At 48.9% G+C, this 17,761-nt stretch overlaps 1 protein-coding gene and 2 long non-coding RNA genes across 5 annotated transcripts; all 3 read left to right on the plus strand.

Moving 5' to 3' along the window:
* Positions 1 to 2,775: 2,775 nt before the first annotated feature.
* On the plus strand, positions 2,776 to 5,270 carry LOC136003499 (uncharacterized). Its single transcript, XR_010608111.1, has 3 exons — positions 2,776 to 2,847; positions 3,503 to 3,646; positions 4,659 to 5,270. It is a non-coding gene; the product is annotated as an uncharacterized LOC136003499 (long non-coding RNA).
* Positions 5,271 to 5,785: 515 nt separating this feature from the next.
* Positions 5,786 to 14,321, plus strand: ENTPD4 (ectonucleoside triphosphate diphosphohydrolase 4). Of its 3 annotated transcripts, none has more exons than XM_065659172.1 (13): positions 5,786 to 5,880; positions 6,893 to 7,010; positions 7,281 to 7,478; positions 7,689 to 7,894; positions 8,469 to 8,619; positions 8,705 to 8,808; positions 9,381 to 9,440; positions 9,669 to 9,823; positions 10,682 to 10,848; positions 11,052 to 11,376; positions 12,094 to 12,179; positions 12,404 to 12,565; positions 13,239 to 14,321. In XM_065659172.1, the coding sequence occupies exons 2-13, from the start codon at positions 7,003 to 7,005 to the stop codon at positions 13,465 to 13,467; spliced, it is 1,851 nt and encodes a 616-aa protein (XP_065515244.1). In that variant the 5' UTR covers positions 5,786 to 5,880; positions 6,893 to 7,002; the 3' UTR covers positions 13,468 to 14,321. The 3 variants fall into 3 exon arrangements, with proteins under 3 accessions (XP_065515244.1, XP_065515246.1, XP_065515245.1); XM_065659174.1 differs by having other exon boundaries at positions 9,669 to 9,799; XM_065659173.1 differs by lacking the exon at positions 5,786 to 5,880 and adding an exon at positions 5,901 to 6,020.
* A 704-nt stretch (positions 14,322 to 15,025) lies between these two features.
* On the plus strand, positions 15,026 to 17,211 carry LOC136003592 (uncharacterized). The gene is made up of 3 exons (XR_010608159.1): positions 15,026 to 15,552; positions 16,005 to 16,120; positions 16,745 to 17,211. It is a non-coding gene; the product is annotated as an uncharacterized LOC136003592 (long non-coding RNA).
* The last annotated feature ends 550 nt before the right edge of the window (positions 17,212 to 17,761 follow it).

The raw sequence follows: 17,761 nt of genomic DNA on the forward strand, positions 1-17,761 counted from the left end.
TTCGACCTTGCTGGGACTGTGGCATTGCGTGGCCTGCTCTGCAATCAAGGTTAACCATTCGCGTGAAGCACCATGAGACTGCAAAACAGTTTGTGGCTGCTTGAGCCTTGGGAAGCACGTAAGGAAAGCGGCCTCTGAGAGCCCGGAAAAGCAGGAAAATGAAGTGCTTGGATGTCCCATTAACCATGGAACGAATACACGTGAGGTGGGAAGAGCCTGGTTTGTTCTCGCCCAGGTACTTGGAGAGGGGCTGCAGCATTAGTATGTGCTGTCCTCATGTGCTGTCCTCCTCCCTCCCGCCCTATGCTTGTCCTGGGAAGCCTCCATTCCCGGTGGGAACACGACGTGTGACTTGCTCCCGATTGATTTTGGGTGTCTGGTACCCAGAGCAGAGCTTTTATAGCAGGTGGGAGAGATGGAGCGAGAGATGGAGCCGTCCTCCTCCCTCCTGCCCTATGTTTGTCCTGGGAAGCCTCCATTCCCGGTGGGAACACGATGTGTGATTTGCTCCCCGTTAATTTCGAGTACCTGGGACCCGGAGCAGTGCTTGTATGGGGGGTGGGAGAGGTGGAGCGAGACCTGGCCGCTGTCCCGCGTGTCCAAGCTGTGACGCTGCCATGGAATCATGGCGATCCCATGAGAGCAGGCATCACCAAATGTCCTGAGAGCTGTAGGAATCAGAGACTATAGAAAGCCCTTCACCAACACAGGCTTTAACACAAGGATTCCTAAATGTCTCCTTCCTTTCCCCTGGAAGAAGGCCCTGGATTATCACAGCTTCGTTTCCATGTCCCTGGCCCGGTTCGATGCCACATTCCAACACTGTGGAGCCAGGGAGCCACGTGCACACACATAACTCCGGCAGACAGCGCTCCGGGTGCTCGCCCACGTCTGCGGGACTTGAATCAACGCCGGGCACAGGAGCTTCCTTTTTGTAAGGCAGCCGTGTTCAAGGAAATGCCTGAGCTCTGGCTGCAAGGGGAGCACTTTCCAGCATTGCTCCATGCAGTTTATCTGGGGTTTCTATTCCATAAACAGCCATCAACAGGAGCCAGTGCTTCTGGCAGGGCAGAGGAGGGTGGGGAAATTACAGTGTCACCTTAATGAGCCCTTTCCCCTACAGTCTTAGGTCTGGCTCCCCGATAAGCATTAGCATGAATCAGTCTGAAATACGGTGCTGGTTCCAGGTAGGAACAGGTTATAATTTAACCCTGGGGAGCACGGGCACAAGGAATCCTTTCTGCTCCTGCTCTGTGCCCCAAGAGCCACCCTAGGGCACAGGAAGCTGCTTCAGCCAGAGCTGTCAGAGCAGAGGTGCAGGGGTTTCCCTGCATGATTTTCTCATTTCGTGAAGAAGAGATCAAATCATTCACCATTCGTGGAGGCACAGTGGGGCAGGGAAGCTGGTCTGGCTTGTGGTTTTGTTGTGTCACATGCCCTGCCGCAGGAAAAGGAACAGCCCTGTGTCTCCTGGATGGTTTCCTGCCATCCCTGCCTGGCAAATAAGAGTCATCCCTTGCAGAGCATCACCAGAGTGAGCTTGATTTACAAACCCTTCCTTTGAAACAGGTCTTGTGCAATGATTCCCTTGCTGCCTCCCAGGGCACCACCACAGCTCAGTGCATCCCATCCCTGTGCTGGAGCTCCCCAGGTCCCTCCGCGAGACCCAAACTCCATCACAGCAGAGAAGCAGCAAAGGACAAAGCTATTTATGCTGCTAAGAGCACAACGTGGCTGCAGGGTGCACGGAGCACACTCATTTCTACACCAACAAGTCGATGCAGAAGACACCATCGCAATCTGCGCGTGAGTTGCATCACAGCAAGCAGCTAAAAATGATGAATCAGAGCCACAGATCTGAGTCCTCACTGGTGCATAACCTTCATGGGGCCCGTGCACCGTAGGGCAGCTTTGAACCAGCAGAAATAGAACCCAAGACCAGAAACATGATGAGGAACGAGAAATAACCTGCAAATGAAGGGAAATGCGCTTGGCTTTCCTAAGACCTGGCCCAAAGAAGGTGTCTGCAGCCCCCAGGCCATCTGCCTGGTGCTCCACAGCTGATTAGGAGCACCCAGTTTGCTTATCCTGGTCCCTCGCTGGACAGGAGGTGCAGCACAGGGCTGCACCCATGGTGATAAGGCAGGAGTGTCCTCCTGGGAGGCAGCCACCTTCTGGAACCACACAAGCTGTGGGTTATCTACAGCACGCAGTGGGAGGGATGTCATTTTCTTCTTCACTTTCCAAATGTACAAGCTCTCTAACAGCTGAGCAACGCCTTGGCTTAGGGTGTGTTTAGCTGCCACCATCATGGGGCTGCCAGCAGCGGTGGAGAGCCATGGGTGCTGAATTGGGGTGAGGAAAAGGCACCCAGGCTCATCAAATGCTTTGTGTTGGAAGGGACCTTAAAGCTCATCCTATTCCAACCCCTGCCATGGGCAGGGACACCTTCCACTAGAGCAGGGTGCTCCAAGTGCCTCAGCACCCTCACAGGGAAAAACTTCCTATTAGCCCATCTTATGATGTGGATGCAGCCCCTTCCTGGTACACCAGCACTCGGCCACCCCCAGCCCCATCCCTCCTTAGACGTGTTCAGTGCTCAAAATGGATTTCAATCAACAACTCTGGACCAGTTTCCCTGGGAAAAGGCAGCTATGGGGATGCTGCACTTGCTGGGAAACCTGATGTGTTCCCCTTTATTTCATTGTCTCCATATTAGCCAATGCCACAGAAAATAAGCAAGCAATGTTGTTTTGTCTTCAGGTTGGACTGACCCACTTCTGTGAGCAGCAGTGTAAAGCAGCCCCTGGTTTTAAGCCCTTGCTGAGCACACCGAGGTGCTGGCAGGTGAGTTAATGCTGCAAAAGCAAGAACATTAATCCCTGCTCTGGCACACAACTCAGAGCATCTCTTTTTGCCTTGATTCCCCAGCGCTCCAGATTCCCAAGGTATTCATTTAATGGCCAGCATATGCATAACAGGTTTATGTGTAACAGCTCAACCACGGTGTATTCGGTTGATGCCAGTGAGGGCTGTGAACATGAATGCAAAGGGAATTAGAGGGAATTGGGTCCTAATGATGCTGCGGGGTTATTCCTGTGCCAAAACAGCCCAAATCTGAAAACTCAGCATTACAGCTCCACAGACAGATCCAGCACCCATTAACATTTATGCAACCTCAGAGGTAAAGGAGGTGTGGATGCGAGGAATTTGGCCTCTGGGTTTTATTTCAGTGCTCACATAATCTGACCTATTTTACCATTACCCAGCTCCATGGATTAATGGAACAGGGAGAGGCGATACCCAATGAGCATCATGAAACCTGCCTTTTGTGTTACTTCCCGGACCAAATTCTTTTCATCAACTCGCCTTTCTGGTTTGAAGCCCTGGGGAAACAATGGGGAAAGTGCTTTGGGGTGAACTGGTGGCACTGGGCAGAGGAGGCTGAAAGGATGCCACGAGGTTTGCTGGGGTTGGGTTGTTTTGGCTTTGTTTCTAGCAGTCAGCAAAACCAGATCCAGAAAACAGGAGGAAACCTCTGGCTTGGTGAGAGGACATGTTTAAAGCTGGGAATGATCCTGCTCTGCCACCGATTCCTTGCATGGCCGTGGTCAAATGGTTGAATTCGGATGGGTTTCACTTCTGGGTAAGGTTTTGTGTGACTCGAAGAGAGTAAGGATGAAAACCAGGATGAAATGAGGCCTCTGCAAGCAGGGCTGTGGTTGGGGGGCAGTCATAGCCTGCTGCCACAATGCAAGCAAATGAAAGATCAGCCTTATTCAGAGGGTTGGGCTGTGGAGATGGCAAAATGGGAAGAGGGATGGTTTGAGAAATCAACACAAACATACAAGAAGAAAAGCCCATGTGGGAGGCACAGCCCAGCCCTGCCTCCTGCACATCACCCTTCACACCTTTGCCAGCCAAGAACCCCACTGCTTGCCCTCCATCAGCAACAGCCCCTGCTGCTGCCCTATCTGCTCGCCCCGGTGTCACACCATGGTCTGATACTGAGAGGGTGCGGTGGGGTGGGTGATGTGCTGCCCCGAGATAGGGGCTGGGCACCCTGCACGCACCTCACTTGGGCCATCAGGGTCGACCCAAACATGTCCCGGGGGTGGTTTTTCTCCTTTGGAAATGGCACCATCAAGCTGCTTTCGCCAGGGAGCAAGTCAGAGCAGGGATGGTCTCCAGAGGTCCATTCCTACCCTCATGATTCTGTGATGGTTTTAGCATTATCCTCAGGATAATGGAGGGGGAATAAAGCAGGATTTGGTGCTTGGAGGAAACCTTCCTCTTGTGCAAAAAGCTGGGAGCTCTTGAGTATCCAAGCCAGAATCCCAGCCTGGTTTGGGTTGAAGGGGCCTTAAAGCTCATCCAGTTCCAACCCCCTGCATCTGGAAATGGTTAGCATGCACAAAGCCAACTCTCACATTCCTCCTGGGCTTCCCTTTTGCCGCCTGCAGGCTCTGGTTTCAGCAGCAGCTCTCCATTGCTACACATTCTTCACTGTTTCTAACACCCGTTGCAGCCCAAAGCCTGTGGGTGACACAGAAACCACTCAGTCCCCCTCAAACCACCCCCCAGAGCAGCTTTTCTGGCTCTGCTTTGATGGCAGTGCTGCCTTTTATTCCTTTCCTTGTTTTCTCTCTTGCCCACAGAGCCCTCGCCGCTGACATGCTCCTACTTGTGCCTTTGTCTCTGGAGATGACGGAACCGGCTGCAGCAATGACTTTTGGGTGGAATTCAGCTTGGAAAGGGACTGAGGGGCTGCCCAAAGCCACTGGGATTTAGCCTGTGCAAAGCCAGGATGGGTCCCCCCAGGCAGGCGGTTGAATGGCCACCATGCTGAGAGAGGGATGCCCTGAAGGGACATTTGCTTCTCATCCCATGGGACAAGCATCTCAGCACCTTCGCTGGGCTGAACCCATAGCAGAGGTTTGCTCCTTTGTGCTGACACCAGCTCCAGTGGCTGCCCCAGGGTTCTGTGTTTCTCTTGCAAACCAAGGGCAGGTCTAAGAACTCTTTCTTCCTGGGGGCCTTGTCATTAACTCTATGTAATTTGCCATCCCAAAGCACCTGCTTTTTTTGCCCAGGGTCACATCCAGCCATGTTGGGAATGCCTTGCACACCTAACACAGCTTTCGCAGCAAGTTAATACTGTCTGCTCCGCTTTGGTCCAAACTATCAAGGAATATATACCCACAGGACCCCACGGGGAGAGGTGAGGCCCCAGCCACGCTTTCCACCAGGTTATTGCTGTTATTAACCCATTATAAACGTCTTCTTTCCCCTTCTTTGACGGCACCCTGGAGCCGTGCGGGCACAAGCTGTGCTGCCGCTCAGCGGCAACGAGCAGGTTTGCCAGCGCATTTGCAGCCCCTTTAGGGCAAGGAGAGGCTTTTTGCTTGATTTTCCTTAACCAGATTGATTTATTTATTGCTTATAAATATTTATATGCTCACTACCGGTGCTACAACCGTGGTATATTCATAGTATATAATGAAATATTTATAGTTATGTATTTATACTGATAAATTTATGTTTTAACGTTTATATAAGCATACTTATGTAGCTTTGTTTGTTCATGTGAGCAGTGTAACCCATTGCCATGCTCAGCCTGCAGCGCCTGCCCTAAGGCAGGCCATTATGAATTATATAGCGCTGAGCATCATAACCGACCTATAGCTCAACATGACCCCTCCCTGGCCACGCCCCCCCGCCCCGTGACCACGCCTCCTTCACGCGTGGCCACGCCCCCGGGGGAATCCCTTCCCCGCCAGCTGCCGCGCCACGTGCGTGCGTGCGTGCGTGCGTGCGTCAGGTCCGGCGGCGGGACCCGGAAGTGGCGCCGTGGCCGGTTGCTATGCGGCGGGCGGTGCGGTGAGTGCGGCGGCTCCGGGGTAGGCCGAGATCGGGCCGGGCCGTGCGGCCTGCTCCGGGAGGAGGCCTCCGTTCCGCTCCGTTCCGCTCCCCGCCCCGGGTTGCGCCCTTGGTGGCCCCTCGGGGTGGTGTCTGTGAGGGTGCGGTGTGTGCGGAAGGGCTCGGAGACCCGCGGGGGGCGGCGGGACACGGGAGTGAGCCCTGGGCTCCCTGTGGTTGGCTTTAAGCGCCGCTGGTGGCTGATTGCGTCCTGTGTCCTTGAGGGTGGCAGCGGAGTGGCGGGTGCGGTGTTACAGCAGGGTGCTGCTGGCCGGGCACGGCGTTAAGGGTGCTCAGGCGCTGGAACAGGCTGCCCAGGGCAGGGCTGCAGGCACCGGCCCTGCAAGTGCTCGCACACGGTGTAGACGAGGCCTCAGCGCCGTGGTGGCCTTGGCAGGAATGGTTGGATTGGAGGAGCTTAAAGGTCTCTGCCAGCCTGGTTGATGCTGCGATTCTCCCTGAGCTGGGTCAGCTACAGCAGCGCCCTGGGTCTGTGTCCAGTCAAGCCTTTGAATGTCTCATAGCATGGGGACTGCACGACCTCCCTGAGCACCCTGCTCCAGTGTCCCAGCATCCTCACAGGTTTTCCTTGTGTGCAGAGGGAGTTTCTTGTGGTTTGGTTTGTGCCTGTTGGCTCTCATCCTCTCGCTGTTCCCAGTCAGTTTGCTTCCTTTGCATTCTCCAGTCAGGTATCTGTATGCATTGATGAGAACCATGCTGTCTCCAGGCAAAACAGGCCCAGCTTTCTCAGTCTCTCACCATGTGAGAGATGCTTCAGTATTGTAGCCATCTTTGTGGCCCAACACTGGTGTTGGTCCAGCAGGTCTCTGTATTTCTCCTTATTAAGGAGCCCAAAACTGGCCCCACGCTCCAGATGCAGCCCCACCAGTGCTGAGCAGAGGGGAGGGATCACCTCCCTCGACCTGCTGGCAGTGCTGGCTACAAGCTCATCTTTGTTTTCTGTTTAATTCAGGAGCAGAAGAGCAATGGCTTTGAGAATGGCCCCTGTGCCTTGTCAGTGTGAGGTGACCGGCTGATGCTTGAACACCAGCTGGTCTGCCTTTCTGCTGCTCAGATCCCAGAATGGGGAGGTAAGAATCCGAAAGGAATGGTCAAATTCAATTGTGGTGTCTGTTGAGTGAAATACAGGGAACCTGAGCATGAATTCCTGGCAAATCAGAAAGTCAAAGGTGGGAATAGTGTCTTGAGTACGCTCTTGAGAGTAGGAGCATAGTGAGAGCAGAGCAAAGTGAAAAGCTGTGTGGAGCATCTCTTTGTCCTGAGCTTGTTTTGAAATGCAGTGCGCTGCTTTTTGGTCCTGAAGTCCATTTTTTAAGCAAGTTCTCCTCTTTGAATTGTAGGATCAGCATCTCGTGTTTGCTTCCTGCTTCTTGGCACTTCAGCATCTCTCCGGTGGGATGCCCGCGGCTTCTCAACACCACCTTGCGACAGATCCTGGTGATAGGAATTCTTGCTGCTGCTGTCTCTGTGCTTTACTACTCCCTGGTGGTCATCCGCAATAAGTATGGGCGTGCACACAGGGACAAAAGATTCCACAGGTGAGAGCTGGAAAGGGCTGAGGTGTGAAAGAGAACACGCACGAATGGGGTGGAAAAAGTCTGAGTCAAACTTCCTGCTTTCTTTACAAAGCTTTCTTTATCTAAGGGGACTTTACTTTATCAATACTTCAGCCTTCTAATACCTTAGTCGGAGGAAAAGCTTCCGTATGGAATTTAATTGCCGTGTAATAATGCTTAGTTTTCTCCTAGGTATCTTGCCCGAGTGACTGACACTGAAGCTACAGATACCAACAACCCCAACCTGAACTATGGAATCGTTGTGGACTGCGGCAGCAGTGGTTCCAGGATTTTTGTGTATTGTTGGCCAAGGCACAATGGGAATCCACACGATCTGCTGGACATCAAACAGATGAGGGACAAAACCAGGAAACCAGTGGTTATGAAAATTAAACCAGGTACTGGAAAGAAGTTAACTTGAGCTGAGGTTTCGTAGATAGTTGCCTGTCCTGGCATTGCTTTGTCCAACGCCATGTTTGAAGTGTCTGGATAAAGGCCGTTTGCAAGCTGTCAGTGTGGTCCCCCTCCAGGTTTCTTGGGGCTTGGTTTGCAGAGAGCTTTCTTCAGCTTTAAAGCTTGAAATGTGCCATTGATGGGCAGGAGGGAGAGGCTTCACTGGAGTAAGACGGTTGCTGGTTCAGTTGTCAGTTAACTCAGTTCTGTTTGTATTGGCTTTCTGTAAAGCTCTTCGAGCCAATTATATAAATACATACTATATCTAATACAGGGTTTTGTTTGTTGTTTAGAGGATTATTGTTAACTTCATCCTTATTTCTGTAGTTCATTTCCTGCCTTTCTTAGAGTCGTGGAGTGGTTTGGGTTGGAAGGGACCTTAAAGCTCATCCAGTTCCAACCCCCTGCCACGGGCATGTTTGGATTTGGGTGGTTGGTTTCTCCTCTGTGTGTTGACTGTCAAGCTTTTCCAGGAAGTGCCTTGAGTTGCTTCAGTTTCCCATGTCTCTCTTTCACCAGGCATCTCGGAGTTTGCCAGCTCTCCTGAAAAGGTCAGTGATTACATTTCTCCACTTCTGAGCTTTGCTGCCCAACACGTGCCACGTGCAAAGCACAAAGAGACTCCTCTTTATATTCTGTGTACTGCAGGAATGAGGATTCTGCCAGAAAGGTTATTGCCTGTTGTATTTTTAGCATTTAGAATAGCAGTCCTGGTGTGTGGGGCTATTTATAACTGCTCAAATGTAACTTTGCAGCCAGCAGAAGGCAATACTTGAAGATCTGCTCACGGATATTCCTGTGCACTTTGATTTCCTGTTCTCGGACTCGCATGCAGAGGTTATTTCAGGGAAGCAGGAAGGTAGGTCAGTGTTGGGGAAATTACCTTTGGATTGGTTATTACTTTCATGGTCCAGGTATATTGGATATATTTTGTTGCTTCTTAAAATTCTGGGTTGGTTGAGAGACCTTATTCCTCAATAGCAACATATGGAGTGTGGAGATGATCATCTGCTGGGAGCTTCTAACTTGTCTAAATGTTTTCTAATTAGCACTGAAAATAACTCCTCTGTGTTTAGCAGGAATTTTAGGCCATTTTCTTGGCTTTAGGGAGGGAGCCACGTAGTGGGAGAAACTTTGCAGGGGAAAATGGTTTCTAAAGGAGGGATGTTTCCATGTGATCAGCTGAAAAATCACTTTAAAATCAAATGTGCTTGCTTGTTCTGAAACTCCCACGTCAGGCTGACTTTAATACGGTGAATTAGGAGTTTTATCATAGCCTTGACTTGGGAGAGAACAGCTAGAATAACTTCAGGAATGTTTAGCTTCTGAGTATTCTATATAATAAAATATAATCAGTGATATATCTTAACACATGTGCAAAAAAACCCTTTTTGTTTCTAAGAGGAGAAACATGTTTTCTTATGCATGTAGGAGTATATGCATGGATTGGCATCAACTTTGTTCTTGGAAGATTTGAACATACAGATGATGGTAAGTATCTTAATTGTGAACTGGATTTTAGAAAGGCCTTGGGTACCTTTCCCTGATGCTGGTCTGGTTTTAGACCGAGATGTCAGTGAATAATGTGTGTGCAGCTAATGTTGACTTCATTTGTTCATTTGTACCTATTGCTACAAACAATAAGCTAACTGGCAGTGTACTGCTGCTTCAGGCCCACCCTGGGTGTAGTTCTCACTGCCTGTTTGCTGTTGTATGCAGAGGATGAGGCCATTGTGGAGGTGCATGTCCCAGGCAGTGAGAACCAAGAGGCCATCTTCCGCAAGAGGACAGTGGGTGTCCTTGACATGGGCGGAGTGTCGACCCAGATAGCGTACGAAGTCCCTAAAACTGTAAGCTTTGCCTCTTCACAGCAGGTTATTATCTGTGCAACTTTCTTCTTTTCCTTTTGATTTATTTTAATGCATACTTTTTGTTGTTTTCTTTGTGTTGAGTCTTATTCTTCACGACATCACATTCCAAACCCCGAGGCATGAGAAGATGGCAAATCCGAGTCCTTCATCAGCTGAGCAATTCATTTGTGTTTTGGTCATTCAGAAAGCTTGTTTCAGTTAGTATAATTTGCCACATGCGTTCTGTGTGTGTCTACATGTGTGTTAAATGTGCTCTGCTTAAGAAAGTGTATTCTGGAGTCTCTGGAGAGACTAGGAGCAGATTGCCTCAGGCCAGTGTGAATTAGAAATAGAGCTGCAGACAATTGATGCTGACTGTTGTATGGCTCCATCTGAACATAAACCAATATAAAATAGGCATTTGGTCATGGAACCTGTCCAGGTTCCCAGACAGAGAATGACAAGAGAGTCACACAGCTCTGTGAGGTTTGCAGTGCTAGTGCTGGTTTTCATTTCCAGCGTTGGGTGGAATCCATGCGTGTTCCATATGAAGTGCTTCTGCTGTACATCTCTTAACTATCTGAAAAGCTACTGCAAGTGACTACTGTGTGGTATGTGAGGAGAGCAGAGTGACTGCCAGGTCTCCTGAAAAGCTTGAGAACTCCAGATTGGGAAATGAAGAACTGAGATTAGTACCTCCTTTTTCATAGGAGAAAATACTTTAGTGTCCATAGGAGCAGTCCTGGCCTTTGCAGTTCCTTGAGTATCAGCAGTAATAGTGCAATTGACATCCTTTGCTCTCCCTATGAAGTAGAAAGTAATGTTGACCTGTAAAAAGGTTCATATTGTTTGTACCTAATCTTGGTGCTTGTGTTCCTACAGGAGGAGGTAGCCAAAAACCTACTTGCAGAATTCAACTTGGGCTGTGATGCTCACCAAACTGAGCACGTGTATAGAGTCTACGTCGCAACGTTCCTTGGCTTTGGGGGAAACGCAGCACGTCAGAGATATGAAGACAATCTATTTACCAGTACAGTGCTTAAAAACAGGTAGGTGGCTTGGAGTTACGGGTTCTGTGCATCACCAGGCTATAACTTCCTAAGTTAAATACATTTAGTAAAGTGTCCTGATGTAAAAATTCTACAGTGTGCAATGCTGAAGTATCTTTAAACGAGACTGGTTTGATGCTTTTATATCTCAGAGCTTGATGTTTCTGATGTGCAGTTGTTGCTGTGCTTGCTCTTTTATACAGACTGCTGGGCAAACAGACTGGCATGACTTCTGACTCACCCTACCTAGATCCCTGCCTGCCCCTGGATGCTCAGGATGAGATCCAGCAGAACGGACAGACCATGTATTTGCGGGGAACAGGAGACTTTAACCTGTGTCGGGAGATGATCCAGCCCTTCATGAATAAGACTAATGAAACACAGACATCTCTCAATGGTGTCTATCAGCCTGCTGTGCACTTTCAGAACAGTGAGTTCTATGGTTTCTCGGAGTTCTATTACTGCACCGAGGACGTGTTACGCATGGGAGGAGATTATAATGCTGCTAAATTCACTAAAGCTGCAAAGGTAAAGTGGCCTGGAGAGAAACTTCTAATTCAACACAGCTGCTCTGTAAAAGCATTTTATTCTGATAGTCTTGCCCCAAACCTTTTCCTTTAAAGATCCCAAATCCTTTTACCCTGAAATGAGCTATCATAGGGAATCTCTTTTCCTCTTTGGTTTTCCTTTTAAGAGTACTTGTTTTAAGGCACAATAGTAACAGTGACTGTAGAGGGGATGGGATTCATGGTAGTCAGCTCCAGGAGAACTATTGATAGTGGGACAGTCCATGCTGCTGCCATTCCTTGCTTCCTTTTAGGAATGGCTGCGTTGTTAGATACAGATCCTTTTCCTCTGGCTTTATACATTTTGTGCCAGTTTCTGGGGTGTTACTCCTAACAGGGTCCATCTGTTGGGGACACTTAAAGTAAGGCTACAACATAAAGTAGAGATTGCTTTTTTTTTTTGTCAATGCCCTAAAAATAAGTTGTCTATTTTCCCACCTCCAAGTATGTGCCCACAGAGTTTAAGTGCTACTGAATATATTAATTTAACCACAAATGGACCAAAGTGTTGCAGAAAACGCTGTGAAATTTGTGCTCTGACTTATTAACAGTCCAAGGGAACCTGTTACTTGTTAGTTTTCATTTTGGTATTTACAGAGTGTCTTATCTGGTGGCATTCTTCTCTTCTCAAGGCAGAAGCAATGTTGAAATCTTTCTGCTTTCTTTTCTTCCCTTGAAGGATTATTGTGCCACTAAGTGGTCTGTCCTCCGGGAGCGGTTTGACCGTGGTCTTTATGCATCACATGCTGATCTCCACAGATTGAAGTGAGTGTTTGTGTTTCTACAGCAAATCCCTTCACACAGAGTTGTTAGAAGAGAGGTCAAGGTCATGTCTGACTGATCCATGTAATTAAATCATTGAAAGTGTGAATATAACCTTAAATATTGCATCAGCCATTAAAAGGCACTGATAATTGTGTCTAATTGTGCTCCCCAGTCCTCTGGGACTCTTTAACTGCCGGTCTGACTTTATTCCACTCTTTCTATAGGTACCAGTGTTTCAAGTCTGCGTGGATGTATGAAGTATTTCACAGTGGCTTCTCTTTTCCTGTGAGTTACAGCAATTTGAAAACAGCTCTGCAGGTTTATGATAAAGAAGTGCAATGGACCTTGGGAGCCATTCTTTACCGAACACGGTTTTTACCTTTAAGGTAACAGTTCTTTTCTGAGATGTCCAGAAAGAGCACATGGGTGGAAGGTGTGGGAGGTTTGTGAAAGGAAGAAATGTGGTTGGCAGGCTGAGAGAGCTGGGCTGATTCAGGCTGAGAAGAGAAGGCTCGGGGGAGAGCTTAGGGCAGCTCCAGTGCCTAAAGGGGCTACAAGAAACCTGGAGAGGGGCTTTGGAATAAGGGCCTATAGGGACAGGCCAAGGGGAATGGCTTTAACCTGCCAGAGGGGAGACTGAGCTGAGCTCTTAGGCAGAAGCTCTTCCCTGTGAGGGTGCTGAGGTGCTGGCACAGGGTGCCCAGAGAAGCTGTGGCTGCCCCATCCCTGGCAGTGCTCAAGGCCAGGTTGGACACAGGCTTGGAGCAAGCTGCTCCAGTGGAAGGGGTCCCTGCCCATGGCAGGGGTTGGAACTGGATGAGCTTTAAGGTCCTTTCCAACACAGACCAGTCTGGGATTCTGTGGTGATAGCAAAGGAGCTGACAGATAGGGGGAGACAAGATGCTGTTCCTGGTGCATTATATATAACCTCAGGATGTATTTCAGGTAGCTCAATGAATGCTTTATAAAGGCTATTCTGGCCATTTCCTGTGGTGAAATAGTTTGGGGACGAACTTAGATTTGCACCTGATGTCTGTTAATCCCTTTCCTTCTTTTCAGAGATATCCAGCAGGAAAACTTCCGTGGAAATCACTCCCACTGGAGGAGCTTCTCCTTTGTTCACAATCACTATTTGTTCTTTGTGTGTTTTCTCATCGTGCTGCTCTCCATCCTGCTCTACCTGCTGAGGCTCAGGCGCATCCACCGGCGGATGCTGCGCAACACCTCCTCTACTTCCCTATGGATGGAGGAAGGCCTCCCACCACAGAAGATTGCAGGAGCCTTATGAGATGCTGTGATGGAGAGAGCTTTTCTTGGACTTGCTACACAAAAAGCCATTTTTGCCTCAGGGTTCCTCCTTTTTGTCCCTTTAAGCCGTTGAAGAAGCAGGATGTCGTACAGAAACATGGGAAAATGGGGTCAACTTGGCTTAGTCTCATTAGACAATATTTGCCAAAAATTACCTTTTTCTTTGAAATATTGCACTTTTGTGTGTAATGGGATGAGCAAAAGCCTCGTCCTCAGTAAATGAGTAGCAGCAGCTTAAGCTCTGTATGGTAAGAGAATGAGTGTGAGTCCTCATCCTAGGGGTGAGGCTGCGAGATACCGTTAAGGTCGGATGAATGAGGACTGTGTTCAGTTTCTTTTGCAGCTTCCAGGACTGATATCACTTCTCAACTCTGAGCCTCTCCTCCGTCAAAGAAAAGGAAGTGCAGGGTTTTCCAAAGCAGTAAGAAAACACCTTTTAGGACAGCTGACCTGACTTTTGTATTCTGGAATGAGTTGTGTGATGGAAAAGAAGAATCTCTTGTACCCAATGCTGTGCTTCCACAAAACTGCTTGAATCAGTTTTGTTTCTTCGGGACAGTTTCCCTTTTGTCTTGGAAGCTCAATCCTCGTAGTGGCAAAAGTCACCACTTTTTAATCCTTGATTTCTCTTTCATAATCACTCGGAGATCTCCTGACGCTCCAGTAGGTAAAGAGAACTGGAACATGCCTGAGCTTTTGTTTCTGCTAGAGTAGACAATGCACAGTGTCTTCTTTGTTTGGAGTACGATGATTTGTTAATTTATATTTTATTTAAAACTCTTGATTTTACTTGGAAGTAAATTTGTCCATGATTAAAAGTGGGATTTATATGAACTTTGGGTGTACGGATGTTTTATTGCATGCTATCACTTCTGTTCTCTGTGGGCCAACCGGCACCGCTTTCTCTTCTAGCAGGTGTGAGAATGCTGGAAAACTGGGTGCTGTTTTCACTGGAGAACTGGACATGTTGATACCATGTTTGTCATTAAGGTACAGCTTATTCATCTCCCATCTAGGGAGTTTGAGTTGTTTTATTGTCTCCTTTTGATACGCTTGCTTTTGCCTAGGACTATAGGGAACTCAGGCTTGATCTGCTGAACTGCAGCTACGTTCCTGCTCCTTCCATCCAGGGTCTGGGAGATGCACTCACAGGATTAACTTTCAAACACCGATGGAATCTTGAGCTGAATGTTCAGAAATACCAAACAGCACCTTTCTTTTCCTAAAGGATTCTTTATACCTGGCAAATCCAAGCACTTCCCAGCCTGTTCTGCAGCTTGCTATTTTTTGAGCAGCATCTGAGTGAGCGCTTAGATAATCCACCTCTCACTTCTGCTGTCTGGTACGAACCTGTTGCACTCCTAAGCTGATAAGAGCTATCAGACAACTCCCAGTGCCAATTGTTAGAGAGCCTCTGCTTCCTGCTTTAGAGATATCCAACACCAGAGCACAGAGCCTCTAATTGCAGGCTGAGATAAAGCAGCCAAGGGCTGAGGTTAGTGGTGAGGTGGCGAGGAGGTATCAGTGTGTGACTTGGCAAAGCCCAGGCAGATGCCAAGCATCTCTTAGCAGAAGAGATAATGTCTAAAATGCAGCAAGGACAAAAGACAATGAACAACTTTAGTATTGATTCTGTGATAGAATCAACTCTTTTTTATTAACTAATGGACAGTCTGGGCTAAAAAAAGCCATTGTGACATTGCTATGGTGAGAAAGGGATCAGGAAAATGGGCATGAGTGGCCAGGAAGCTTCCCATGTAGCAGTGACTGCTCTGCAGTGTACAGGCTTTAGTTTGTCCTTGCCTTTTCTGTGCCTCAGGCTCCTGGCACTCTTCTCCTGCTGCTTCTGGTGGTTTGCTTTAGGAAGAGCAGAATGAAGATGACCAATTTCATCCTGCAGTGATGAAGAGATCAAATTAGTGCATGAAGAACAGATTCAAACAAGTCAAAGGCCTGGAAATGTGAACAAGCCTGGCTTCAGTCATGCAAAATAGGGCACCGAGCCCTGGTTTACATCTGTATTTTTCCTGCTCATTCAGCTAGCAGGAGGTAACTGCTGGAGAAGGTGAGCAGAAAGTGCTTCAGAACCCTGGCTTCTTCAAAACCAAAGCCACCTGCCTCTTCCCTGGTTGAGGACTGGCTTTCCTCACTTCCTTAAGGTCTTTAGATGCATCCGTGTGCACAAGAAGGGGCAATTTGTCATGGGGTTACTGGGCTCTGGGCCCCACGTTCCACACCTTGGGCTGGATTGGGGGTGGTTTTCTTCCAATAAGCTCTTTCTTCTTGGAGTTCTATTGCTTTGGGCAGGTTTTCTCCTCCATTGTGTCTTTATGGTTGTGGTGCTAACAGAGACATGAGAGGGAATGAGCTGAGTTAAACAGCCCTGTCTCAGCTGTTTAACCCATGACCACACACTCTTTAACCCTTGGAGGAGCACAGGGGTTGCATACACTGGGAAAGCAGGGCTGGGACCCTGTTTCCATCCAGCAAGCAGGGAGTTAAGCCCCTTGGTCTCAGGCCACATCAAGAAGCAGCTGAGTTCATTAAGTGTCCTAAAGATGCACAGGAGAGAGCCATCATCCTCATTAGGAGCAAGAGCCCATAAAGGCCAGAAGAACAAAGGGCTGAGGAAGGTGAGGTGGTTCTGTGCTGTTTGGATGTGTTATTGCTTACCTGAGGTGTTCCAGCTTCTAGGCAGAGGTTTTCAGTCCTGGTGGAGAAGGGGTGGGATTGTGTTTTCCCTGTGGAACAGTGGGGAAGGTGCAGTAGAAGTGGGGTGGGATGCTGTAGGTGGTTTTAGTGCTGTAACTGGGATGTTCTTGGGGTTGGGGTATAGAAGAGAGAATTTTGTCCTGGGCAACGGTGTTTTAGAAGAAAGGACATTAAAAACCATCTTTGAGGTCCAGCCTGGCCACCAGGGCACTGTAGAACAGGTTTGTAGTGTGATCAGAGAGTACCTCTGTGCATTGAGCACCCTGCAGATCCCTCTGCTCCCATAGCCTTGCTGCTGGTGTGCCTGTGAGGCCAATGGGATGGCCTGAGGGGTAGGATTGGGATGGGGGAGCAACCTGCTCCTTGTGGGCAGCTCCTCTGTGGTGCTGCTCCTTGATGGGGAATGAGACTTTGGTGTCCACTCCCCATGCAGGGTCCAGCTTGGGCCATGCACCCTCCTCTGTGGTGCAGCACATGGGCTGTGCGAGGCCCTTCCTTTGAGGGCTCTGTTGAGTTCATCACGTTGGTGTCTGCTCTACATGAAGGGAAAAGGCAAAAGGAATCCTGCTCATCCCACTCTGGACAAGCCCGCTCCAAAGAGCCTGCCCTAAGCAACGGAGGCAGCGTGATTCCTGTAAGAGCCTCAGCAATGCCTGTTTTCACTCGGCGCCTGCTCTTGGGCTCGGATTCCCAGCTCACAATGGTAATGTTTATCTGTTTGTGTCTCTTTCTGCATTAACATGCTTTAGCTTCTTTCTCCTGCTTCTCCTATGCACGATTTCCTTTCTCCAGGTCCATTAAGGACAGGGAAGGGCATGCAGAAAAGCACAGAGGGGAAGCAAGGGCACTGCTCTTTGCCCTATCCCAGTGACCTGGGATGGACAGGTGAATGTCACTGATGCTTTTGGCTTCATGGCCTCTTAAATATATCACTCTTCTCTTTGTCACTGGGCTTTTGTGTGTGGGAAGCATTCAAAGCAAATAAGGCCAGATGTGGTCCCTAATGGAAGAAGTGGTTGGGAGCCCAAAGTGTACAGGGTATGATGGAGAGGGTGGAAACAAAAGGGTTTCTGTCCCTGCAGCCCTTATGGAAGGGGACAGTCAATAGCAGTGGTTGATGGCACAACTGAGCTGGGGCACCTTGTTCTGCTTGTCCCATTGTTCCTGCCATTGTTGCTACCAAATAATGCATGAAGCTCATTGAAAGCCCAAATGAGCCTCGTGAGGACTCGCTGTGTCCCTGGGCACCAGCCTCTCTGTGTGCAGTGTGCAGGGGACCTGCTCCTGACAGGGTCACCCTCCCTTTGTTCAATGGGTGATAATCACTTTCTCACCTGCTTGTGCTTGAAGGCTTTGGGATTGGCAAGGATTGGTGCTGGGAAGCTGCTTGGCCCTGGGTTAGTGGTGTCGCAGAGATGGCAAGTGAGATGTGCTGCTGGAGATGCTCCTTAGAGCCCTGATCTACAGCAGCGAGCACTCAGCACACTTGTACCGCACAGCATAGAAAGGAGCTGAAGACACAAAGGTGATGTCCAGGTGTTCCTGAACTCCAAACGTTTTCC

The sequence above is a fragment of the Lathamus discolor genome, chromosome 22 (assembly GCF_037157495.1).
Source record: "Lathamus discolor isolate bLatDis1 chromosome 22, bLatDis1.hap1, whole genome shotgun sequence".
NCBI lineage: Eukaryota > Metazoa > Chordata > Aves > Psittaciformes > Psittacidae > Lathamus > Lathamus discolor.

Bases quoted from the DNA above. Each gene is read 5' to 3' on its own strand.
- ENTPD4 (XM_065659172.1), top strand. The intron at 7,479-7,688 runs GTGAGAGCTGGA...GTTTTCTCCTAG, and splicing joins AGGGACAAAAGATTCCACAG to GTATCTTGCCCGAGTGACTG. The intron at 10,849-11,051 runs GTAGGTGGCTTG...TCTTTTATACAG, and splicing joins AGTACAGTGCTTAAAAACAG to ACTGCTGGGCAAACAGACTG.